Here is a 27,333-nt window from a genome sequence, read left to right on the forward strand (position 1 = left end):
GCCTGGAAGGCCCCACAGGATCTAGCTGCTGCCTAACTCATATTTCTGTCATCTAAGACTTTGTTATTCCAGCCACCCTAGTCTATTTCCAATTCTTGCAGTTTATTTTTTCTCAGTTTGGTCTTTGGGGCTGCACTGGGACCTCTACCTGGAATCCTCCTTCTCTTAGCTCTTTGCATTGCTATCGCCTCCTCATCTGCAGACCCAGTACGTGACATCCTCGAGAAGCAACGTCTGACCCTTCCACTAAGGCAGTAGCCCTATTTTTTCTCTCATAGTACTGTTTCCTTCCTGCACAATACTTATCCCCCCCTTGAAATCACATAGTGTGTGCTTGCTTGTTTAATATCTATTTTACATGCCCATTCCCCAGCACAGTGCCTGGCACCTAAATTGTTTGATAAATAGTTAGAGAATGAATAGATAAATAAATGAATGACCTCTTTCAATCCTTTTTAGGAGAATACAATTACTATCCTTATTACAGATGAGAAAACTGAGACTTACCGATGTTATTAATAAATATCTTGCCTTTAGTAACACAGAGAGTTGGAGTCTTCTATCATGTTTTCATGCAATATTGTTTTCATTTTATATCAGATAAGTACTGGCCATACTCTCTGTTTGGCCTCATAGTTTGTAGCATTTTTGATAAATGTTCTTTCCATATACTCTTGCTCTGCATCGCACTTTTTCTACCAGATTTGTGGTTTCTTCATGAACATGCAACTCCTTAACATACAGCAAAATGTTATTCTATGCAAGCTCTCAGAATGCCGAAACTAGAGGGTTCTACCATCTCAGTGCTTTTCCTGGCTCCCACTACTGCAATCTATAGAATTATTTCACTTGAGTAATGGTATATCTTATCACTTCATTAAAAAGCATCAGGATAGCTGAGGAGTTGTGGAAAAACTGTGCTGACAACGACAGAGCCCAGAAACTAACCAAATATTTCTAGTCTCTGCCAAAACCCCAAATCCAATTATGCTAAAGAATGCAAACTATTGAACATATCCTCATTTACCCTTTTCTTCTGCCCTCTCTAGGAAGATGATTTCCTGAAATAAAACTAATTTCAAAATATTAACTAAACAACAATCCTAGTCGGCCTATTCTGGTGTGTTTGCTTGCAGTATCTTCGTTCAGCTCCACTTGTCAGAGGCCTTATTCTTTCTCTGCCATTTAGGTCTTACCCTGCAGAGTTATCCTGTGAATCACAGCCATGGGACTCTGACCAGCACGTCCACTTCAGGGAAACAAGTATGTTCATGCAGGCCAAAAGTCATGGCTCTCCATCCACCAATCCTAACACGGTAGCTGAATCATTTCAATGCCTCACAAGTAACAGAAGGAGGTCCCTTTTGGACTTGAATTCACCTAAAGACATGCAGGAGATGTGGGAGTACCGTGTAGGGCTTCGGCTCATTGGACTCTTCCACATCCTTATTTTTTCATTCTTTTAAATCATGAAGATTTTAGCTGGGTGTTGAATTTCATCATGTCTCACAGGTTTTGATACATAGCATTTCCTGTTTGCTATATTCTATCTAGTCTTTCCTTCATTTTTTATTTCCTTTTCAATCCAATAATTATTTACGAGGGATTTCATAGATTTCCAAGTACTTGGGAATTTAAAAATGTTTATCAATAATTTCTGGTTGCAGTATATTATAAAGAGATGTCCAATTTTTGCTTTGTTAACCGACTGGGATTGTCATAGAGGCCTAAAATAGGATGAATTTGTGATTCGATGCCACTTGTCCAATAGGTATATTCCCTGGATTTCAGAAACCAAATTCAATGTAAATTACTCCTTCCTATCTTATTAATTATATTCTTCAAATTTTCTATTTTTGTTTGCTTTTCACATCTAAGAAGGAAAAACTTCCCCAGAAGCCCTCCTCTTTCTCCAGAAAACACGTGTTTCCCCTTCCTTTTTGAGCTGCTCTTGAAGTGCTTCTTTTCCAATTCCCCAGAGTCTTTAGGAAAACAGTGGGGGTGGGGGACAGATGTTTCAGGATCGGTCAAGGAGATTTGGTGGAGTGAAAGAATCTGTTCATTTCACTCTTCATGTTACCTCAAGCCTTGGCTGCAACAACATATAGGCTTCTGAATTTATTATTGAACCTACAACTTACATTCTCTAGGATTAAAAATTAAACTTTCATTACTATCTTATACGTCCTTCACTCAGAGTTCTGATAGCTTAAATCACTTATGAAATATTAATGAGAGGAACTTCTTTTTATTCTGGAAAGATGCTTCTGTCACATTCATTGAACTATTCTATATACTTGATAAGCTCTCTTAGACAAAAACAGATGGACTAACAGTTGATCTGTTCTTCTACTCATTCTTTTGTGGCCACGTCACATCTTCCCTGAGCAATGTGTGTCTTTAGAAGTAGAAACTTTAATTGAGACAGATATATAAATCTAAGGAAATGTAAATGTGTCATTATTATTTAAAAAGAAAATAAAAAGGAAAAGGAAGATATGGTTTGTTGGGTTTGGGCAACACCATACATATTTTGCAGTTAAAATTTATTTTCAAATGAATGCTGATGGAGCTCTCCTACTGAGCAAAGAGTTAAGTCTTTCAAAACCACACTGTCCATGAAAGATATACACTAGACAGTGGTATCTTAATCTTCATTTACAGGGTATGTTTACATGGCCACAAAGCATCTGGAACCACATAATGAGAAGATTTATGATGCTTAAGACTGCATCTATTCACACTCAAAAGAAAATTTCTTATTATAATTCTCCCACATCTCTCTAGCATTCCCTCTCTGCTCTTCATTCTTTCTAAAATTAGGGGAGGTCTGATTTCACTCATAAATGGAGTTAGTAAATGACAAAGTCGTCTCCCCTCTAAACCGCGAAACTATTGGAAACACCATCATTTTTTAATTTTATTCCTTTGCATAAACATTTCACTTTTTAAATATAGCTTTTAAAAATAAAGCCACCATTTTGGGGAGCAACATATTGAGTCCTAATGTCATATGAATTTGCTTCTTGTATCACTTTCTTCTACAACTACTATCTGAAGAATATCAAGAGAAGTGGATATACTTTAAAAAAAAATGGGTTCAGTTCACAAATTTTCCCAATGAATAGAGAAGATTTAATGACAAGAACTTTGACGTAAGTCATAATAACCAGAGTTTGACCTTTGTGAGTCTCTGTTTCCTCATTTGTAAAATTAAGGATTTGGGTTAGATGACCTTTGGGATTCTTCCTGATTATAAAATTCCACAAATTGACTGGTTGTATTTCTTTAGATTGGTCAAAGAGATAATAGAAAAAATATACTCAGCAATTTAAATCACTATACATCTTCCGTCCTTCTGAATAATAGAGCTCTTTTATTTTTTTTTCCATCAACAACTCTTAAGGAAATTGACCTAAAAGACCTTGCGGATACGTGGTTCCATCAGAATGTGAATAGCTCTATGGCCAGCCATGAAAGTGCTTTATTGTTGGTCTCTGAACTAGTAATTTCAAGCCTAGAGTTAAAAAATTTGATCTAAGAAAACCTTGTACTCGTATGTTTTTAATTCCTCAATTCTTTTGTCATTCATTTCCTTGATTTTATCCTCACAAAGTGTAGAGGAATAGGTAGGGCATCTTACTGATGTAGGAACAGAAGGATCCAGAAGAAGAATTGTCCAAGGTCACACAGTCATCTAATGGTAGAACCAAAATAAGAGCTTAGATGAATTAACTCCAATCCCATTCTGGCTACAAAACCATTCTGCCATTCTGGCTTACAGAATTAAACCTTTCAATGCCAGCTTTATGACTTTTCTTTCTGATAACTGTTCAGAACAATTCAGAGAAGTTCATGTAACTCCTTGCTGAAGTTCAATGATAATGCTCTGCAAAGCCAAGGAAGATACATGATTCCAGAGGCTTTGATAGCTCTTTAGAACTATTAGAACCACCATTAAGGATCTAACAGAAAGGTACCCAAATTACCCTGAAAATTAGGGTTACATTTTTGCCTATCTGAGAAATACCATTGGGCCCAGCCTCATGTTTTAGTCATATGATCAAAGAGCCAGGTGTGGAATTGGGAAATTCATGAGCCCTTCCTCCCTACACCTCTTGTAGTCAAAGTTGCACTATTGCATTTCCATTCTTATCAGAGATTGGCACAACTGGATCTCCTAAATTCAAATCCAGTCTGCACCACTTGCTAGACATGTAACTGTGAGCAAGTAACTTACCTTCTCTGGGTTTCAGTTTCTTGAGATTCAAATAGAAATAATAATGGTTGCTGTAGGGATTCAATGAATTAACTCCTATAAATCACTTACCATACCTGGCAGGCAGAAAGCAGACAGTAATCATTATCCACTTAATTTATTACAGTATTTTAAAGTCTTAGAACAGTGTGTGGTACATAGTAATCACTCTCTAATTGTGAGCTATTTTTACTGTTCTCAAAGTAAAAAACAAATGTTGGAAATTTAATTTTTATTTACGCAAAAATATTTAAAATTGCTCCATAGTGTAAAACTTTAATGTACCTTATAAGAGACTTTAGAAAACCTAAATTGAATGAACATACCCATTCACCTCATGATCTGAAATAAAAATTTCGGAATTAAAAAAATACATATTGCTGTAGCGCTATGGTCAATGTACTTCTTCAACTAAGTCCAGATCTCATGTTAAAGTGCTGTTTCTTTTTTGTCTAAACATAGAGGGAAGAAGGCAGGTGATTACCTAGGTTTTTCCTGGATGAATAAATTTGTTTAATTTACAGAAACAAACAAAATTGTAACTACCTCTCTGAGCTTATGTGAAACAATTATGCCCAACAAAAAATGTTTTGTTTCTCTTGCTCAACACTTTAATTTGTGACTTGACCAATAATTAAGCAAAAGAAATACCAGGCCCAGCAAACAAAAACTGCCTGTCTCTGTTTCAAATATTCCCTTTATTTTAACCATTACCCACATTTAAATCAAAGTTACAGTTTTCTGGCAGATGGCAGGCGGGACTAATGAAGGGAAAAATCTAACTCCCAAAATGAGAGAATTCAATACTTTAACTGAACTCTCTGCCACTGACTAGCTGGGTCTCTTGGGCAAATCTCTTAACTTTCCTGGACTGAGTTCCCTCATGCATAAAAGTATCCCAGATAATCTCCAAAATCTTTATCCTATTAGCCTTACTTATTTGCCTGCACCTTAGTTATTAGGGCTCAGTTTAGTAGCCCGAAATTTAGCATCTTTATGAGTATTTTGTGTAAGACTTTTCTCTTTGTCCTTTGCTGATCTGTTGTAGGCAGATTCTTTCATAATCTCTAGGACAGTTTTTCCCAAACTCTGACCTGCACGAGAATCACTTGGGGGGCCTGTTATTGTAATAAAACACAGCCTGCTGATCCCACCCTCCAAGGTTCTGATGCAGTAGGTCTAGGAAAGGGTATAAAATTGCATTTCTAACAAGATCTCAGGTGATCTGGATGCTGCTAGCCCAACCACCATTTGAAGACCACCACTCTACAGAATATACAAATGTTGAAGTTACCTCAATGTAACTCTGGGAACAGCCACTCTGGCTTTCCAGCTGCACGTGGGTGAAGTTGATTTGTATTTGTTCTCCCTCAGGCTGCATTATGCTATAGATGCATTGCCTGCTGTGACTGAAAGGTCCGGTCAGCTCCGGAAGGAATATTTCACCCTCTGGTTCTGTGTAGTTCCCTCCACAAGGCAGATCCACTAAGGGGAACAGAAAAGAGGAGGAAAATAAATGGGTTGCGTTGCTCTGGCTTCCAGACATTGGATATAATTTTTAAAAGTTCACACTCACACACACACACACACACACACGCACACACACAAACACAAAATCATAAACCCACTTTATTCACCCTGTGTAGGCTTAAGACTCTAATTATAAGATATTCAGTTTGATGTACATTTGTGAGATATCCTTGTAGTCCCTAAAGAAATAGATACGGAGATGTGTGATCTAATCTACAATCCACTGTTTCTGTCTATAAATTGCTTTTTAAATATATTAACACTCTGCTGCATTCCAAAAAGATTTGAGACAGTTTATAGGATACATGTGACAAAATAAAATACATAACTACATACATGAAGCAGATTCAAGGAAAAATGAACACAGAATATTAATAGCAAGATGTGGCCAGGGCGAAGTTGACAGGCACAGAAAACAGCCGCAAGGATCACATGAGTTAGAGGAGGTCGGCCTCAGATTCAGCCTGAAGCCAAAGGAAATGGGGGAAAGGGACCCATCAAGATGCCCATTGTTACTTTTCCTGATACTGAAACTTAAAAGGTATTTTTGCTGTGAATTTTCATTAAGGGCACAATGACGGATGCCATGAACAAAACCCTCTGCATCCCTAAACTTAAAACTATAGAGCAATTCCTTTGTTGTATTGTTTGCATATTTGTTTGTTCTAAGGGATCAGCGCAGTTTGAAGACATAATACCTAGTAGTATTTCACTGGAAGTGACAATCTAGGGGCCACTAGTCCTGGAAACCAGCTCTTGTGAAGCTTGATCCGAGGATAAAATCCAGATAGATGGCATTGCTCACGGGAACAAGCTCTCTTACAGAGAAAAATCAAACTCCCCTAGGGACCTGATGTTCTGAATTATTTAATTTTAGGTGCCTCATATATCTTTATCATGATGTGGATCCAATAATTTAGGGACTAAAGGGACCAAGGGTTATTGTAGTATTAATAACAGAGCATTGGGAAGATAAAGAAAAAAATCTGGAGCTCTGAGAGAAATATTTATGAAGATGAGCTCTTAGTATCAGAAAGTTAGGCATCTTCTGCATCACATGAAAATATAAACCAGCTGTAAGCACAGCATTGGCCTTCAAGCTCCTATTAAGCTCTTAATTGGCAGGTTACTTACAAGGTGATGTTAAGTAGGTGATATGGAAGCCTCGGTCGCTAATCTCGGTGTCAGAATGGAAATGAACCCTGGCAAAGGGCCCCGTGGTCTGGAGCGGTGGGACAGAGAGAGTGGTGCAGAATTTCCCCAGAACGGGGTCTTGATGCAAAGGACCATCTCGAATCTAAAACAAAAGAATGCATCCAAAAAGCTCAAAGTGGTCAGCTTTTAACAAATCAGGCTATTTTGTACATTAACTTCAAATCATCTGTCATTTCCCTATCACATACGGTTAGGATTCAGGAAGGGATGTGTTCCTCTCCCATCCTCCCCATGCCTCATCCTCTGTCTGAATTTCAATTCCAACTTCGGTTGTATACTTTGAATTTTTCTCATGATGTTACTAATCTAAGTGTTTTCTTTCTTAGTTTTTTTTTCCCTCCAAATGTTTCTTTTGAAATTATAAATTCCTAGTGACCTAGAAGACAATAAATATAAGCAAAGAAAATAGAAGAATGCCAGTGATGCCAATAAATTCCAATAGATTCACAACTTGGACCAGGTTTTCAGGAGGATGAGAGGTGGGCAAGGAGGTGTAGTCATATTGGATGCAACATAAAGACATTGTAATGAATTTTAAAAATGCAACTTTGATAGTAATTAAGTACCACAATAATGATGATGTGGCCTTAAAAATCCTTTTTTAATTGTTGGGTTTTTAATCTATTAAATAATCATGTTGATCTCTCTATAATTCTGAGGTAATTGCAAATTCTACACTATGTAGACCACCAAGGAGTTGATGAACTAAAGAAGATTTTAACCTGGTCAATTTTGTCCATTCAAATTACTTTTTCTATTGGCAGCAAAGTTATAAGGCAGTATTATTTTATTCTTACATTTAATTGGTTTCTTGAAATACTGTAACTTGATGAGAAATGGGAGATATTTCAATACCGTCAGAGCGACTGATACTTTCTATTATGCGGTATTCAGGAATTAATATGTTGGAATGAAAAAAAGCCTCCAAATTTAATTTGATGGAATTTATTGAAAACTAATTTCAAGAAAACTCACTTTACTGTCAACATTTAAATGATCATTTTGAAAAAATTTTCCAGGGAGGGGCAGATTTTCCAGTCATTCCCAAAGGTTTCAAATCCATTATCACAATGGCCCAATTACTAATGACTTTTACTGGTGAAGACCCTGTTTGACAGTCGCATCCTTCTGTCTTTTATGAATAATTCCACAGCACTCCACGCTTCCCTAATGGACTTGGAAAAGCGTATTGTCCTTTTAGCACTACTGCAACGGGTACTGCGATTTATGGTGATAAAAATTACAGGACAACCAAAGAACTCAATCTTCTCCATTATCTTGTCAGTCTACAAATGGAGAGCGACATTTCTGATGTAGCCATACACAGAAATACAATAGCCTTTTGTTCCCTTCTCTGTGTTTTAATCTTTTACTAATGGTAGGCAGGAGGGGCTCAGGCTGACACCACGCCTCTCAGTGATGATTATCAATACATCCCAGGAAGACTCACCTGTTATCAACCAATTTCAACACAATCACTATGAACTTATTTTTCTTCATGGAACACTATAATCAAGCTGGAAAATATCTTGCCAGTTTACCTGAAGATTTGAATCTGCACTGGAGGAGATGGCCATTACTTACTGTTTATTTGATTAATTCTGCTGTTGTCATGGGAGAGGCCTGGGCTTCCAGGTAATGCAGGGCAAAGGAAATGCAGTTATTTCCCAGATTCAAATGGAATCCGGAAAAAGAAGCAAGAAGCTGGCACAATTAAGAACAGGGACTTAGCAAGACTTAGCCATTGACTGCCTATTGAAAAATACATCTTACTACAGCCAATAAATTGGGGTTATCCAGAGGCATCACTAACCATAGTGCCCTGAGTCCTAATCATACCATGATAGGTTCTACCTAGATATAATTATTTACCTCAAGATAATCTTTGCTGCAATTATCATGGTGCTCCAGGCTCAAGGTCCCAAAAGTAAATGTTATCAGGAGGGTAGGAGTGGTTATAACAATCCAGACACAATCTCTTCCTGCAGGGTAGTTTCCAGGATACCCCGGAGATGTTATAGAACCGTAAGTACCATACAGTATACCTCCACACTCTGAAAGAAAAGGGAGAAATAACTTTACATTTGTATGCAAGTTATAATTCCTGTAGAATGATCGTAGCCCTTGCTGGAAAAAGCTGAACTTCATTTAAACAATTATGAGCAGTTTTGGACACCCTCATAAATTAAACAAGACTTTCAGTTTTCCAGTTTTATAAAATCACAGATCTAGAAGTTTTAATTGATAAATAAATGAATGGCCCATGCATTGAGCTCTGTGCTTATTAGCCACCATAGAGTGACGATTTAAAACACAGGGCTGAACTGTCTGAGGGATGAATAATGGGATGCGGATTCATTTTTTCCCACTCCAGGGAGATTAATTTCTGTACGTGAACTGTTAAAAATTTCTAGACTTCTGTTAATTTCCACGTCTTTCAACAAACCAGATCACTTAATATATTCAAATGGTTAAGCACTACATAATTTTCATTTGTGAGTGTTTCTGAACACGATCATAGAGCTAAAGTACTCGTTTTATAAATGAAGAGATTCAAATGTCCATGGTCGTTAAGCCACTGGCCCGGGAGTAGAGCAATAGAGGGACTGAGCCAGGCTTTCTGAAACCAACCTCACTACTATCTCCACTATATCACACTGGCCCCGTAAGTTGCTGGCCAGTGACTGGAAGAATCTTTCCTTCACTAAGACACACATTAGAAATGCTACCGAAAAATTTAAAAGAAAACATGAATTATACACACACACACACACACACACACACACGTATGTAGACAATGGAACATTATTTAGCATTTAAAAATAAGGAAATCTTATCATCTGTGACAACGTGGATGAAACTGGGGGATATTATGCTAAATGAAGTAAGCCAGACATAGAAAGATAAATACTATATGATCTTGCTTATGTGTGTAATCTAACAAAGTTAAACTCATAGTAGCAAAAGTAGAACCGTGGCGGCCAGGAGCTGAGGGGTGGGGAAAATGGGGAAATGATGGTCAGAGGGTACAACATCTGAGTTATGCAGGATGAATAAGTTCTGGAGTTCCAATGTTCACCATGTGACTATAGTTAATAATATTGTATTAGATACTCAAAAGTTGCTAAGAGAGTAGATCTTAAATATTCTCACCATACACAAAAAATATGGCAACTATGTAAGATGATAGGTCAATTGGCTTGATTGTGGTGATCATTCCACAATGTATAAATATATCAAAACATCACATTGTATGCCTTAAATATACACAATTTTTATTTGGCAATTATACTTCAATAAATCTAAGAAAAATGCTTGAAATATTGAGAAAAGAAGAAAAAAATAATAAAATATATAAACAAAAGTGGTCAGAACAAAAAGGGTAGATAAATCTATAATCATAGTTTAAAATTTTAATACACCTCTCACCAGGCAATAGAGCAAACATATTTTTAAATCAGTGAAAAAAAATTGAAAAACACTATTGACCAACTTGACTAAGTTAGTATATACAGATGACCACACCCAACCATTGCAGAATACACATTCTTTCCTGTCTATGTGGTAAACGTACCAAACCAGAAAATATATTAGTGCATACAACAAATATCAACAAATTTCATTAGACTGAACTGATACACTGCAGGATGCAGATGAAACAGTTCTCAGAGAAAAATGTATAGCTTTAATGCATACATTAGAATATTTTAAAAGTTGAAAATCATTTTTCAATGCTCTCAAGTCAAGAAGCTAGGAAAAATAAAAAAGGTAATAGTAAATTAATTCCAAAAATCATAAGGGGAGAAAATTATAAAACTAAGAACAAAAACTAATGAAAAACATCAACAGAAAACATTAACAATGTTAACAGTTGGTATTTTGAAAACTTTATTAAATTTAATAAACCCCTAGTAAGACTGATCAATAGAAAGAAGATAACAAATTATCATATCAAGAATAAAAAGAGAGGACATCACTATAGAGCCTACAAACACTAAAGGATAGTAAGAAAATATTTTTTAAGTGTTGATAAAATAGATGAGTTTCTCGACAAAAAATTACCAAAACTGAAAAAAAGAAATAGAAAGTCTGAATGGATCTGTATCTATTAAATGCATGGAATTATAATTTAAATCCTTTTACAAGGAAGACTCCAGACTCAACTAACTTCATGGTAAATTCTTGCAAACACTTAAGGAAAAAATATTGTCAATCCTATACAAATTCTTCCTGAGGATATAAAAAGGAGGGAACATTTTCAACTTATTTTAAAGGATCAACATTACCTACAACTTGAAAAAGAAATTACAAAATAAAATTACTGACCAATATCTCCCAAGCATAGGTACAAATATTCTAAAAATATAGATAATCTAGCACTGTATAAAAAGAATAACTTGTCATGTGCAAGTGGAATGTATTTGAAGAATGCAAAGTTAATTCAACATTCATGATCCATCAATGTAATTCACCACATTTATAGAATAGAGGACAAAAACTATATGATCATCGCAATAGATTCCATAAAAAGTATTTTATATATTTCAACATCCATTCATGATAAAAGAAAATTCTTGGCAAGCTAGGAATAAAAGGTGTGGTGATTTTAAAATGCTTATAAATTCTGACATTTCTCCCATTGAGAGGTGGGATTTATGTTCCCTCCCCTTGAATCTGGGTTGCCTTGTGACTAATTCAACCAATTAAGTATGATAGATACAACACAACATGACTTCCAAGGACAGGCCAAAATAGCCCATGCAGCACCTGTCTGGTTCTGTTGCAATGCTTGCTCCGAAAGAAGTCAATGGCCATGAAAGCAGTTCCACTACTCTAAGACCACCTCATCAGAGGATCCACGTGTATACACTTAGGTTAACAGCCTGGTTGAGCTCTCATCCAAAAGCTAGCATTAGCTGGGCGCCATAGCTCATGTCTGTAATCCCAGAATTTTGGGAGGCCAAGGTGGGAGGATCGCTTGAGGCCAGGAATTCAAGACCAGCCTGGGCAATATAGTGAGAATCATTCCTCCTCCCAAACCCACCCCCACTAATCCCATCTCCACAAAAAAAAAAAAAAAAAAAAAAAAAAAGCTAGCATCAACTGTTAGCCATATAAGGGCACTATCTTGAACGTCCAACCCAGTTAAGCTTTTAGATGACTACAGTCCCAGCTGACATCTGATTGAAACTGCTTAACCCATTTTAAGTGATATGCCATGTTGGCTCCTTTCTAAATTCCTTGCCCACAAAATCAGAAACAAAATAAAATGACTAATGTTCTACAACATTAAATTCATGGGTAATTTGTTATACAGCAGTAGTAGTTGGAATGGGGAAAATGCTTTTACTCTGATAAAAGTTATCTGTGAGAATTCACAGTTAACATCATATTTATTCCATGGTGAAATATTGAACATTTCCCCATGTAGTGGGAAAAAGACAAGGCTGTCCACTCCACTACTTTATTTAGCTTTAAATTAGAGGTCCTAGCCAGAGCAATAAGTCAAGGAAAAGAGATAATAGTTACAAAGATTGGAAAGAAAGAAGAAAAATGTCCTTCATTCATAGATGATGTAACTGTGTATGTAAAAAAATCCAAAAGAATCTACAAAAAAAAAAATGAATTGATGAGTGAATTTAGTAATGAAGGTAAAATCAAAATCAAATATTTTAAAAATACATCATTTTCTATATACTAGCAACAAATGGAAAATTAAATTTTAGAATATTAATATTTCATGTAGCATAAAATCTCAAATATTTATCAATAAATATAACAAAAGATATGGAATACTCAGACATTGAAATCTATAAAACATTGCCAGGATAAATTAAAAGAGAGCTAAACGAAGAAATAGTCCTTGTTCATAGATTAGAGGGTTCAATATTTTTAAGAGTTCATTTCTTTACAAGTTGATTACAGATTCATGCAATGCCAACAAATTTCCAGCAGATTCTTGGGGACAGTTGATGAATTAGTTCAAAAATTTATATGGAAATGCAAAGGATATAGCATATTTAAATAGAACTAATTTAAAGTACTTATACTATCAGCTTTCAAGCTTCAATAGTCACACCAATGTAGCACCAGAATAGACAATAGACCAATAGAAAAAATGAGAAAATCCAGAAACAGATCCATAGATTTATCCACGAGTGAATTGGGGGCTTCGTATACTGTTTTGTTTGCTTTTTTATATGTTGAAAATTTTCACAGTAAAAAGCGAAAAGAAAATAGAGTACCAAAAACAAAATAACAACAACAACAAAATGATGGAGTGGTCATTAAGATAAGGAACACTATGTGAAGGAGTGGACAATGCTACCATTACAAATCTCTGCAGTAAATCACTAATAGAGCTTATAAAAATGCTGTTCAGTGATTTCATAAGGGAGTCATTAAGACTCATGCTTTTTAATATCTTCCATTTCACGTTAATTTTGTTATCTTTGAACACATCCAGTTCATGCGAGATGTATTGGATTTTAAAATAATTATAAAGATTTTATGTATCTCTGGACCCCCAAACATCTCACATATCAAAAAGTCTAATGTCAATCAAGAAAATTTTAAGGAGCTTAACATTTTGCTTGGCTTTCTCCCCACTCACACACACCTGGTTGCTGCGTCTCCCATCTTACTGTGAAACCTCTCTGGTTTCGTAAATGTTCAGAGTAGAAATGAAAGTAGAGAGCACTGTCACTGCTGAAGAGTTCGTGAGGGGGGCTGGAGCCACAAAATCTCCCAAGATGAAAAGCCGCAGAAGAATCCCCATCATAAATCTGAAGAAACTCATGTGGACAATTATTCACCGATTCTAGTTGGAAAAAAGTGAAAGTGATGCGCAGGACCTAAAAACAGAAAGGCCACATATATTATTTTTTATTTCCGTGTTAATTTTAAGTATTTCTCCTACTAACTAGAAAGCATTCGTAGTGAGTCACTTTCAAGAGATAAATCTTATCATTTCCTAATTATCTACCAATACATGTGGCAATCTACATATTAAATGGTGTGTACTAAAAATTGCTGAGACCAAACTTTAGCTAATGTCAAAATATATCAAACATCTTAAAGTTAATGACATGGATTTACTTAGATTAAACTATTAAGTTCATCAAATAAAGCCACTTCCAATGCATAGCTGACTGTTTCTAAAGCAGTATAATAAATTAGACATTTGAAAACTTACCTTAAATTAAATTTAACTGGCTAATAGTACTAGTCACAATAATCTATAGCCTGCACCCCAGGATAACCTGCGGTGTATCATACACACAGGCAGGTTCATGACTGTCCCCAGGGAGGCTGATTCCATAGGGGGTTTCTGAACCTCTCAACAAGATTCTGATGCCCAGGCTAGACTGACACGGTCAGGTGTAGGCTGAGTAGGCAAAATATGGATGTGTAAAGTTTGCAAGTCTTCAGGGATTAGATATCAGTAAGGGATGAGTGACGTCGAGCATAAAAAATGGGAATAGGTAACATGGAAAGTACGAGGCACACAATTAGGAGAACATAAACACAGAAATGTGGCTCTGAGTAAAGTGTTAGAATGTATTAGCACATAAACTTCAAATATAATAATATAACTAATAAAATATAAAAGATTTTGTATTGACAACTTCATTTAAGAGGTTATTATTTTTCACCAGAACCTAAAAAATCACAACAACACCATTCAGCTAATGAAAAAGAATGTCAGGAATTTTTGTAATTCCATGCCAGGATATTTTTAAGATCAGTTGCCTATCATCACATCATTGTCACTCTTGAAGCAATTTAAATGAAAATCAAATAAATGTTCATTAATTCAACTATCCTGATTTTTATGTATTTTCTACTATATTATATACATTATGGTGGGGAGAAGATATAAAATCACAACAATAAAGAAAAAATGAGATGAATTTTCTTACAAATTGGTAATAACAGTATTGAAAGTTTTTCACATAAGAATATTTTTTCAGAAGAAAAATATTTTCAATGTCAGGAAGTAGAATTCATGAAAACTAAATGGAAGGAAGGAAATTCATGCCCACAGGGAAATTTATTTTGGCATTTATTTTATTATAGGACTTCCAGGCCCCAAAGAGCTCTCCCTCCTCAAGGGAAAAAAATGTTTTCTAACCCTTATACAATGCCCTCTGTAATATTAGTTTGCTGGGAAAAGTTAATAGGATTTCAAGGAAAAATCATATCTATTTAGACATACCACTTTATGCATCCAGGAGTTGGTTGAGAAACAAATATTTAGAAATGTCTGAGTAATTAATGTCAGGGGAAAAAAGCACTAAAGACTTTAGACTCGGATCTTGAAGAGTATTCACACCGTGGCTCAGAGTGACAGGCTTTGGAATCAAATGCCCCGGGTTTGAGTGCTGCTTACAGATCACATGTACCCCAGAGAGATTTCACAATTGCACTAGGCTCTGCTTCCTCATATGTAAAATGAGGATAATAATTCCTATTTTTTAGGGTTATGAGTTAAAAATAGAACGATATATTGCATATGAAGCATTTAGAGATTACCTGGCAAAGAAAAGACATTTGATAAGAAAGCCATTTTAATATTAGTCACAATGTTTGCATAATTAATCAATATAATACTGAGTGATCATCTTCAAGCAATATTGTCTTAGTAACAAGATGACTTTGCAAATTAACTACCGGCTTGCAGCCAATCAACCAGTATGGAGAATCATTCATATTGGACAAAGCATGGACTTTGGAACCAGACAAACTTGATTTTAAAATGCAACTATTGCAATTAAAAGCTAACAAGTGTTTTAACAAATTTCTTAGCTCCTCTTACTTTCCATTATTTCATCAGTAAAATGAGGATGCTATTACTTATTTCAAAGAGTTAATGTAAGGTTAGAGAAAGGTAGGCAAATGTCTAGCCCAAAGCCTAGCACTTAGTAAGTACTCAATACATGATAGTTTAATTACCATTATATGAACTTTATGCAATATATATATGTATTACATACTCATATATACCAATGAAATGTGCATTTGGACATTTACCTTTCCTATTTCCGTTTGGACAACCCAGAAGCAGTTTACGTCATGAATATAACCAGTATCAGGGCTTCTGTAGCTGAAGCTTCCATTTATCCCTGAGAGGGAACCTCCACAAACTGCAAAGAAAAGGATGAATTGTGCTTTTCGGAGACTCCTAAAAGGAAGAGGCTGGACAACTATAACACTGCTGCTGAAATATTTAGAAAAGTCTGAATAATAAATATTGGAGACAAAAGCCCTGTCATTCCTTTTTCTCTTGCCCCATTTTCCTGTCGACACCTAAGCAAATTCCACCTCTTGTTCAAAGTCCAGTTGCTATCTCATCACCTGCTCCAGGAGCTTCCCTGGCTCATTATGTCTTCTCTGGTCCCATCCTTTGTACCTCTGTGACACGACTTTATCCCATGCAATTCAGCTCATATCTTTAGTTCTTGTATCTGCTCTGCCATTCTGTATTAGTGTTACCTCCTCAACTGGAAGGTAACCAGATAAGAAGATAATAGGTGGAGACAATATTTTTTAACTTCCATCTTTCTCCACAGGGTCTACCATCATTCTAAACACATAGCAACCTCTCAATAAATGTGTTGATTCAGAATCAGGAGTAACAAGTGAGGGGAAGAATACTCAGAAGAGACTTTATGGAGGAGGTTGAATGTGAAGTACTCCTTGGGGACAGATTCATCTGGATAGGAAACAAGGGAGGAATTTGGGAGATTTGTGGGAAGAAATATCCCAAATAAAACAATAGAATGGAAATATTCATCGTGGCACATGGGACCAGGTGGCAAAATAAAACTGTCTGGCTTGAGTGAGTGTATTTCTAGGGAACTAATCAAAAATAAGGTTAGATGGACAGGGTGAAGCCTGGTTATAGAAGAAAATTGAAAAACAACCCCAATCTCTACTTAACAAGCTATGGGGAGACACTATATACATATACTCTAGAGCAAAAGAGTGATATGAATAAGCATATTATTCTACAGAAATTAAATATCTGCTATACAGAAAACTTTCCCTTAGAAAACTACAAAAGGCAATACCTTAGAATATTTTATCTTCAGAAAGTACATAATGAAAATGCCAAATACTAATTTAATTCTTCTTTTGAAGAGGAGTTCTGGCTGAAATTGAAATTTATAAATATTTACCTTGTGAATTCTATATCATTTTTGCAAGGAAAGACTTAGTTCTCATCATTTGAGTGACTAGACAAGAAAATAGGTTCAGTAGAAGAATCTTCAGGACTCATTAAAGGGTGGTGCTGCAAAGCTGTGACTGCCTGTGGTATAAGAAATGCTGGCCGTACCTTGCTGGGGAATCTGACACAGAGCTCCAGTCCAGAAACGTGTGCATTCACAACTGAAAGAATTAATGCCATCAACACAAGTTCCTCCATTCAAACAGGGGTTGCTCAAACACTCATTGATGTTTTCTGTGCAGTTGACACCAGCCCAACCTGAGTCACACTTACACAAATACCCAGAGACTGTTTCCTAAGGAAAAGAAACCACATAATACCATAAAACAAATGGATAAAAAATAAACTTGAATCAACCCAAATAATCAAGTGGTGCTATTGATAATAGGTGTAGAACTTTAACAGGTGTTGAACCATAATAAGTATTTTCCAGTAGCCTAACTTGTAATTAATAAGTTTAAATGGTAATTGCTGAGTATAAGAAGTGGGATTTATTTGGATCAAACTTTGCTTGGTTTACTATTACACTTTGTAAATCACTGAGACACACACACAAAAATCAACTCATTGGTTTTTCCTGAGAACTAAAGTTAATACCAACCATTCAGCTGAGAGTTATTGGCAGAGCCTTATCTTAAGCTTGAATCATTGCCTTCAAATTCATGAATCATATAAAGACATCTTCTATGGAAGTGAAACTAAAATTATTCTCAATTACTCTATCTCCATGGGAAGAACAAAAGACTCACGATGCATTCTCCATTTAAACAGGGTTGACTTAGGCACATATTACTGAGCTGTACACAGCCATTTGGCCCATAACCATTTCCGGTGTGGCCTGGGAGACATGTGCAGAGAGGCAAAGAACCTGTTCAGAAATTAAAAAAAACAAGAAAGCAAAATTGTGAATACAGGTCTCCTCTTTGGTTCAGGCGCAGTAACTAAACTCAGGATCTGCTGTCTAGACAAGGATCCACCGAAATTAAGTCTGCATATTCCTATGGGCAGACAAAACAAGGTTTGAGGAAAAAAGATTAGAATCTTTATTTTTCCACTTTTTAATCTTAAAATAAGAAAGCCATTAAAAAACCAACTGTATACTTTCCTAACATGGATTAATTTTTGGTTTGAAGGTCAAAAAAGAATTTTGAGGGCAGAGGATTTTGTTTTTAAAATGTTTTAGAGGGTCATGTTAAAATACTCAAAGACAAAGATGAGTCATTACCTAGAGCCGAGGAGCATGATGCATCTGGGTGGCAGCCTCCATTGTTGACCGAGCAGATGTCTATGAGTGTGCACACTCTGCCATCACCCTGGTACCCTGATCGGAGCAAGCGCATGAGAAACAATGTCAAGAAGATAGAAGAAGGATGCCAATCTGAGAATCAAATATCATGAACTAGACCAAACAGGGATCTTCTAGCATCAACACAGAAAATGTAAATATAAAACGTCATAAGCAAATAAAATTCCATAAGTGAGAAAAATTCCATAAGTAAGAGCAACAAGAATTAGTAACCTGAATTCATAAACAATGTTCTGGATTGTTTCTAATGAAAAAAAAAATGTATAGAACTACTGGGAGATTTAGAAAGTGCTGACACTAAGAAAGTTGACATTTTTTTAATTACAGTGACTCTGATGTTCTTAGAGATAAATTACTGTAGAGGTCCAAAGTCCTGTTGTTTCATGGTATTAGAACATACATGATTTCAGTTTATCCCTTAGAACTCTCTGAACTTCTTGGATAGTAACTGAAGTAATTCAATTTAGGTTAGAGAATAGCAGTAAGGACTTCTTTCCAGGAAAAAAGGAAAACTAACAAGTATTATATACCTACTATGATGCCTGTGATTTAGGAAACTTCATACGCAAAACATCTCGTGACTGCACTATATTAATAAATTATTTATGGGAATAATGAAACAGTAGGTCTGTGATATACACAGATAATTTTCCAAACTCTGCATTATGTCAGTGGCTATTTCACAGTTTGTAAAGCCTTGTTGTTTTCCACTGATATTCAAATGGTTTTTATTTCTTTCCTATAATATAATTGTACTAAGGTGTCCTGAATCCACAAGATAAGCCAAGCTTTCTGCACTATTCAATGTCTCTCCTTAGACAGAAATCATTTTTAAAATAGAGCACAAGAGTCTGTTTTCAAACGCATGTGTCCCCTGTAACAGTGTCAGGAAGTTGACACAGTACCTGGTGGACAGGCCTGACAATTGTAAGATCCAGGTGTATTCACACACTCAACAGATGGAACCACAGAACAGCCACCATTGTTTATCTCACATTCATTGATATCTTCGCAAATGTATCCATTTCCTTGCCAGCCTAGAACAACAACAAGATTTGAAAGGTACACTCTATAGACAAGTTCACAAAGAAGAAATGCAAATAGTGAAAACATATACAAACCTGATCTACTCAAGAAACTACATATTAAGATGAGATATGCCTATGAGATTGGCAAAAATTATTTTAAACTCTTAGAATCAAATTCTGGCAAAGAAGTAGGCAAATGGAGTACTCTTATGTACTGTTCACTGGACATTAAATTAACATAACCTATTTAGAAATAAATCTGGCAGTATTCATTAAAAATTTTTAAATATATACCCTCTTACTAACAATTCCACTTCTTGAAACTTACTCTATTGTTATAAAATCACAAGTATATTACGATGTAGGTACAAGGATGTCTATCGCAGCACAGTTTAACAGGAAAAAACCCTCAATGGTCAATAGGCACATAGCTGAATATCTTATGACTCATCTATACCAAATACTAAAAACAATTTTTAATAATATGCATACACCTGCATGTGTGTACATATACACATAAGTGAAAGAAATTTTCCACATATGTTTTAATAAAAACTACTACATGTTAGAATAACACGCAGAGTTAAGATCAAACTCCAAATTTTGGGAAAGAGCTTTTTAAAATCCTGCGTATGTGTCTATAAAATGTGTGTAAGAGTGAAGGAAAAGGTAGAGGAGGAGAGAGAACAAATGGCTAACGGTGGTCCCATTAGGAGGATGAGATTGAAGGTGGAGGAAGAAAATATCATTTTACTTTAGTCGTTGCTGTTTTATTCAACTGTTACAAGTTTGTATCACTTTTATAATTCAAATTATTGAATTATAAGAATGTTTAAAAACTCCTAAAGCCTTTAGAATACAGGCAGTCCCCGGGTTAAGGACGACCCAACTTCTGGCATTCCCTACTTACCAATGGGCTCCCAAGGCTCCCCATAAGGATAATTTATAGTTAAATAATTAAATTAACAATTTGGGAACTAGTTTCTTCCCCGCAAGTAAACAACCCTGCATGGCGTGAGCAGTTCATTGGTGCAGCATCTTTACACTAGCGGCTAGTCACAGTATTTATATGATACATCTTTTTTATTCGATTTTGTGAGTCTGTGTTTACCCTTATGATCATGCTTCCAAAGCAAAAGTCCCCTACAAGTCTAAGTGAGCCTGCAGCAAAGAGAAAGGTGATTACAATGGAAACAAAAGTAGAAATAATTAAGCGTTCGGAGAAAGGTCAGATGCCATCATTCACTGGGAAAGCATCAGGCTTTGGTCACTGGACTATCAGAACAGCTATAAGGGATAAAGCGAAAATAACGAAACATGTGAAAGGCAGAGCTCCAATGAAAGCATCAGTTATTACTAAGCAGTGCAGTGGACTAATTACTGAAATGGAAAGGTTGTTATTGATTTGGTTAGAAGATCAAAATAAGCATAACATTCCCATTTGCCTAGCATTGATGCAATGTTAGGTGAATGTTAACTTTTAATATTCTTTTTTGAAATGTCTCTTGTCTCCTATCTAAACTTTTTATATGAGTTTTTCTTAATGTCCTGTTTGTTTGAATTAAAAGAAAGAGCACTATAGTATTACGACACAGGGGTATTAGTATTATATTATTACAGTATTATACTATATTAGTATTATCACATATGAGCCATTATAGTATTGTTGTTGTTATTATTATTATTATCTTATATACACTGTTATGTTCATCAGGGATCCGAGTTACATACAAATCCAACCTAAAGACTTCTCAGGAACATATGTTGTCCATAACCCGGAGACTGCCTGTATTTATGTTCTTTGATCTAGGTAGAGCCCCCTTCTAAGAATCTAAGAAAATTACCTTATTTGTGCATGACAAAATGAGTGTACAGAGAAAAGTTAGAAGGAAATATGGCCAAATATTAACTGTGGTCCTCTGACTGATAAGAGTATGAGTTTTTGTAGGGGGAGGGTTTTTTCCCTGTTTTTATAGTTTTCTTTATGTTTTATAAGCAGCATATATTACTTTGATATTCAGGGAAAAAAATAGCATGATTAATAGGAAAACACAAAGCTTTTGTCTCACCCACAATAAAAAGGAGACTGTAAGAACACATTGCCCATCCTCTAATTTAAATAATTTATATTTCTGATTTCTAGTTTTTACAGATTGTCACTAACAAATTACCTTCAAGAATATGATTAATTGCAAATTTTGCTTGCCCTTTAGAACCTAGAGGTAAGAGTTTTTTTCAGTTTCTTTCCAGTTTTAGAAGCTCTAAACCTATCACACGCAGAAAATCACTAAAGCAAAAGTCACTAAGCAAAGCAATGTGTGTGTGGAGTTCCTTGGTAACAGACTTTTCAGCAGCTAGGCTCAGATCCAGAGTCAGGCAGACATGGCTTTGAATCCCACCTACCCATAAGCTATGTGATCTTGGGCAAGTGACTCAACCTCTCTAAGCCTCAAGTTCTCATATTCAAAAATGTGAATAATACTAATTCCCATCATGCCTTGTTTCTGTTGTAGTTGTAAGAATTAAATTGCAAATTGCTTATACAATGCCTTAATGACATTTTCATAAAAGAATAACTGCCATTATTATATTTATGTGCCACCGTCTAGGAACACCCAGGGAGTGCTGAGAGGCTTTATAAACTCCCTGAGGTCTGGCTAATGACTTTCCAGTGCACCCAGCACAGTGCTTTGCTCATAGTAAAAGCCTTACAGATACGTATTGAACGGAAGATAACCGATCTCATAGAGTAAGAAATACACTTGGATTCAAAACCAGGCAGTCTTTGACGAAAGAGCCCTTATTTTCAGCAACCTAACATATGGCCGTCCCCGGAGGTTCAATCTCTGTGGGGCAGCAGTGGAGCTGGAGAACCCTGTGTACATCTAGGCCCCAAGGTGCTCTGATGACACACCCAGGTGAGAACCACTGGCCTGCAGTGGGGGCACAAAAAGGTCAAAGAATTCACCCAAGTTTACTAGTATGAAAGGTGGGACTGGAATATGTCTTTGGGTTTCAAGTCTAATCAGTTGGTTGGTGATCACAGCAGGACAGCATTTAACCTCACAAACTCTATGGCTAACTCTGCCCCAAAGGTTCACTCTAGCACAGTTTTGGACAAACGTCCCGCTTCTGTTGTAGAACTGTTATAACAGTAAGATGGTCTTGAGAAGTTATTGAAATAGGACATGCAACTGGATTTGAACACCTCCTAAGAACAGTCTTCTTATCCATCAGTAGTAGAAGGAAATTGGTTCTGGCACCTTGCCAGCCTGGCACGCGGCCCTGAGCATGTACCTGTCGGACAGGCCCCACAGTAGAACGAGCCTTGCGTGTTGAAACACTGCGCAAGCGCGGAACAGGGCGCGGGCTGCAGGCTGCACTCGTCCCTATCCAGTGTGCAGGCAGAGCCGTTCGGCGGGGACGTCCACCCGGCGTCGCAGATGCAGCTGTACTTGGGCTGGCAGGATGACAACAGTGTGAATAAAGACAATCGCGAAAATGAGCAAGAAAAGCCTTTGAAAATCTCACCAAACCCCAAACTGTTTATCCTCTAACGTTTATTTCCATGAGGCCGATTGAGTGGCTTCTCTTTTCCTTCCCATATGATTAAGCATTTAGACCAGACCATGCAAAAAGGGAAACGTCTTTATTTCAGAATAAGAGAAACCTATAATTTACCCCAAAGATGCCAGGGAAAGAGCAACAACAATCCAGAACTGTAAGTCAATATAATTAAAGTCAATCAACTCAGCCTATGCTTTTTAGAGGGAAAAACACCCACGTAGGCACAGACCTTGGAAAATCAAATCTGTTTGTTTCCTTTTTGAAAGTCTCTCTCCCCCCTACCTGCCTCCCACCCGCATTATTGGAAAGGAGCCATTTTCCATCCCATGGGTAAAAAAAAAAAAAGAAATAAAAATAAACAACTGAAGGTCTCATGAAAAGCCAAGCTGGTCAAGACGGGGAGAACTTGAGAGTCAGGAGTCGAGGTCATCCGGACCCAGGCAGGGGTGGGGAACCTGTGGCCTTCTAGGTCCTTAAGTGCAGCTTTTTGACTGAGTCCAAATTTTATTGAACAGATCCTTTTCTTAAAAGGGGTGCAGTGAGAAAAATGAAGCTTATCTTCCCTCCTTTGCTGCTTAAAAAAGAACAATCTTGAAATCAAAAGGCTGCAGGCTCCCCACTGCGCAGGGCCCTCGGGGAAGTGTGTTCACAGAGCGCAGCCTCGCAGGGGCCCAGGGCCAGAAGAACCCAGACTCCTTAAAACTGCACGCCGCCAACAAGACTGGGCCTCTTGTGTCTCCATGTCTTGTCATTGTTAAAATTCCCAGGCCAAGAGAAGGTCATATGTCAGAGAGATTCATGACAGAGTAATAAAAATGTTAGCATTTTATATAATGAAATGTTAACCTCTGAGTCCTGTTTTCTGCATAGCTCATCTCCCCTCCTCGTCTGTGCCCTGCTCATGGGTAGGAAGTGGTTTCACCTCTGCTGCTCCAGGCAGTGTCCCTATGCAGCTGGCACAGGATGAGCAACTAATGACTGTGACTCCCTAAAAGGGGTCATATGTGGGGAAGGGACCCACCTCTCCCACTTGCTCTCGGACTAAATCCTCGCAGATGCCGTGGACGCAGCGCGCTTTAGAGCCCCCTTCGCAGTCGTCGTATTTGGATGCACACTGGGGTCCGTATGTGTCAGGCGTGCAGTGACAACTGTTGGTTACACAAGGGCACAATGTCAGGGCTTATTTTAGGGTCAGTACCTGAATCTTAGCATCAATAAGATCAATAATTCAAGTTGCAAATCAACGATGTTAATGTGGAATCACAAACCAGCAATGCAGATTTACTGGCTAGAGTCTTGGAAGAAAATTATTCTACTTTGCTGTAAGCAGTGGATTGAATACATACGTTATCTTCATAAATACAGTGTCAGAGAATCGTGATGTATTATCTGAAAAGCCTGGCACTATAAATTCTTCTGATATCATGTTATCAAACAGCATTTGCAAAGGTCAGGAGTCTATAAACTAAAGGTTGCGGAGTTAGCTCGAGAAGGTTAAGGGAGGGTTCAGCAAGTCTGTTCTTTGTTTGTGCAGCGAGACCTGCCAATAGGCACAGGTGACCTTGATTAAACCCGTAACCCCCAAACGCTCTCTAGGATTCTGTAACCCCACACGCAATGTGATGTCTGCATCTCACAGTCTATGATAATTATTTTTACATTACAAAGGGCAATATGTCTTCTATTCATAGGTGACGTAGTAACATAGTGACATTTCTTTCACAGTTACATTTTAATTCACAATAAAATGTGACAATTATCTAAGCTGGCAGTGGGTGCTCGTTACTAGAAAATTTCAGTCCAATAATAATCAAATAAGCAAAGTTGTCTTCAACCATTGTAATTCTTAAAGTTGCTAAGTTAGCTTTATAATGGGAATTTGTAAGGTATGAATATGCGAGTTGGGGGAAGAGGGAGGAATCGGAAGGAATCGAGCAGTCACGGAAGCCTAAGCTTATTCACACATGTCTGAGTACATCTACAGAGAGCCAGGCGCAGAGGTCACCATTTGCTAGACTTGAGCAGCACTGGCGGAAAAAGCCCCAATGGAGAGAAATGACTGACAGTGCCAGGGATTAGAGACAAGGAACAGGGAGCACCTGCATGGCCTGGAACCATGAACTCACTTCTGAGAGTTCTGGGAAAAGGGCCATTCTAAGAAGCAAAGAAGCTCTTTTAACAGTACACATAGAGCTATAAGCAGTCCAGCTAATATCTGCGAATGACAACATGTGAATGACAGTGTGGGGAATTCGAGTTTGGCTGTTTGAGAAGCATTAAAAGCCACACTCGGCACAGGACTTTGCGTGCCCACAGTGGGCACCAGACACAACTGCTGGGGTGGCGCCTTTTGGTGGTTTCTAAGGAAGAGGAGATCGATGACTGTGGGCAGAGGTGGAGAGTGGGAATGTGGTGGACACCATCCAAACACTCACATGCAGGGTGGCCAGACTTAGCAAATAAAAATACAGGATGCGCAGTTAAATTGGAGTTTCAGATAAATACATTTTTTTTTTGTTATAAGTGTGCCCCATGCAATTTACATCACTATATATTTATGTAAAAGCTGTTTCATTAATAACTATATTTCTGAACACTCCAAGATTGCCTTTCTCATTAAGATACGGTCACAGATGAATAATAATAAATGATTAACCCTAAGGAGAAATTCAATTATTCATTCCCTACCCATGGCTATTTATTGTCTCCTCATCTCTCTCCACTTTTCTTCTTATGTTTTTTTCCCTTTTCTCTTCTCTCCCCCCATCCTTACATAGAATGTTCTTACAGAGAATTTAATTAGACACTTGAGGATTATAGAACTTTAGACTATTTCATATCCATATTTGAGCATTTGATTCAGGAGGCTTCACTGCTAAAAGTTTATTTCACCATCACCCCACACACCTGCCAAAATTTTTAAAAAATCTTTAAACCAACTGTCCTTAGCTCTCTAAGTCTGTTTTCTATGCATGAGAGATCTGAGTGTTTGGGACTCCCTGGGACAAGACTGCCCAGGTTTAAATCCTTATTCTTCTTCTTAACTGTTTACCGCAGACAATGTATTAACTCCCTCTGCCTCAGTTTCTTACAAAATAATGGTGGCAATCTATGAGCACTGTGTTCATACTGCAGTCTAAACGCATTCCCCTGTAGGAGCTGCTCTGAAATTTGTGTTTATCTTATTACTAAGTGCTTAACTATTGGAAAATGACTTAAGATTTGAGAGGAGATTCTGGTTCAGGGACTCTCAGTTAAACATCTTCTCTTTATCTCTCTCTTCATTCTCCCTGCTATCGTCACTTGGAGATGAGTAGAAGTTACTCCTACACTCTTCTCCAAACAGCTAATGTATACTTCTTTCATTCAAGCTTAGATAACATGAGAAGAAAGAGAAAGGGAAGAAGGAAGCCAAGTAAACTACAGGCTTCCTTGCTGCAATCCTTAAAGACAAGTATTATTAATCCCATTTTACAAACTCATATTGCCCACAGCCACAGAATTAGTAATTGGCAGAAGATAATGAATAGAAATTTAGATCTGTTGACTTCTGCACTGTGGTTTCTCCAAGTTAAATTTCTATGTTCTGAAAGGTAGAATTGGTAGGAAGACTGCATTTTTATGACTTTTTAATATAGCAGTGTTTACATGCAAAATTAATTCTCAAGGTGTTTTGATATGGCAAAAAAAGTAATTATATACCTCCCTAAGTGAAAATAAAAGCCATATGTGATATTTTTAAAACTAACTTACCACCATTCCTGCTTTAGTTATTAGTTACTGATTTAGCAGAAGTCATTTGTGTAATGACCTTCTATTGCTGATTTGGTTCCAGCAGAACAGAGCTAAGCTTTTCTTTGAAAAACACTGCAAGTACATTTGGCAATTGAGAAGAGGTCAAATATAGTCATAGTTTAACTTGTGTTACAGTCCGTGGTTAGAGTCCATTCCACTGACTAACTGAGAGAGGTGATGAGTTTAATACCTAACTACCACCTGAGCTAAAACCAGATTATTCTCATTGTCTAAGCTCTACATGTTGTAAAATCCAACAGGGATATGAATGGAAATAAACAAAATAAAAGATGCTAATCATCATTGTACTCCTGGAGAAACAAACAAGCTCAACTTTTTTTCTATTATAAAAAGCCTCCTAGACCTGAGCCCTAAGTATTTAACCTGCACTATCCATACATGG

The 27,333-nt window shown here is 36.9% G+C and overlaps 1 protein-coding gene across 1 annotated transcript in view; it reads right to left on the bottom strand.

Moving 5' to 3' along the window:
• CUBN (cubilin) overlaps positions 1–27,333 on the bottom strand; it is a 227,716-nt gene that overhangs the window by 191,855 nt on the left and 8,528 nt on the right. The window contains exons 7-17 of the mRNA XM_069458708.1: positions 24,157–24,283; positions 22,866–23,028; positions 19,446–19,577; positions 18,460–18,555; positions 17,984–18,102; positions 17,343–17,529; positions 16,037–16,149; positions 13,623–13,857; positions 8,876–9,057; positions 6,923–7,085; positions 5,553–5,743 (exon numbers count right to left, since the gene is read on the bottom strand). Of these exons, the coding sequence (XP_069314809.1) occupies positions 5,553–5,743; positions 6,923–7,085; positions 8,876–9,057; positions 13,623–13,857; positions 16,037–16,149; positions 17,343–17,529; positions 17,984–18,102; positions 18,460–18,555; positions 19,446–19,577; positions 22,866–23,028; positions 24,157–24,283 (1,708 nt within the window). The remainder of the gene's footprint in view (positions 1–5,552; positions 5,744–6,922; positions 7,086–8,875; positions 9,058–13,622; positions 13,858–16,036; positions 16,150–17,342; positions 17,530–17,983; positions 18,103–18,459; positions 18,556–19,445; positions 19,578–22,865; positions 23,029–24,156; positions 24,284–27,333) is intronic.

The sequence above is a fragment of the Eulemur rufifrons genome, chromosome 25 (assembly GCF_041146395.1).
Source record: "Eulemur rufifrons isolate Redbay chromosome 25, OSU_ERuf_1, whole genome shotgun sequence".
Classification (NCBI taxonomy): domain Eukaryota; kingdom Metazoa; phylum Chordata; class Mammalia; order Primates; family Lemuridae; genus Eulemur; species Eulemur rufifrons.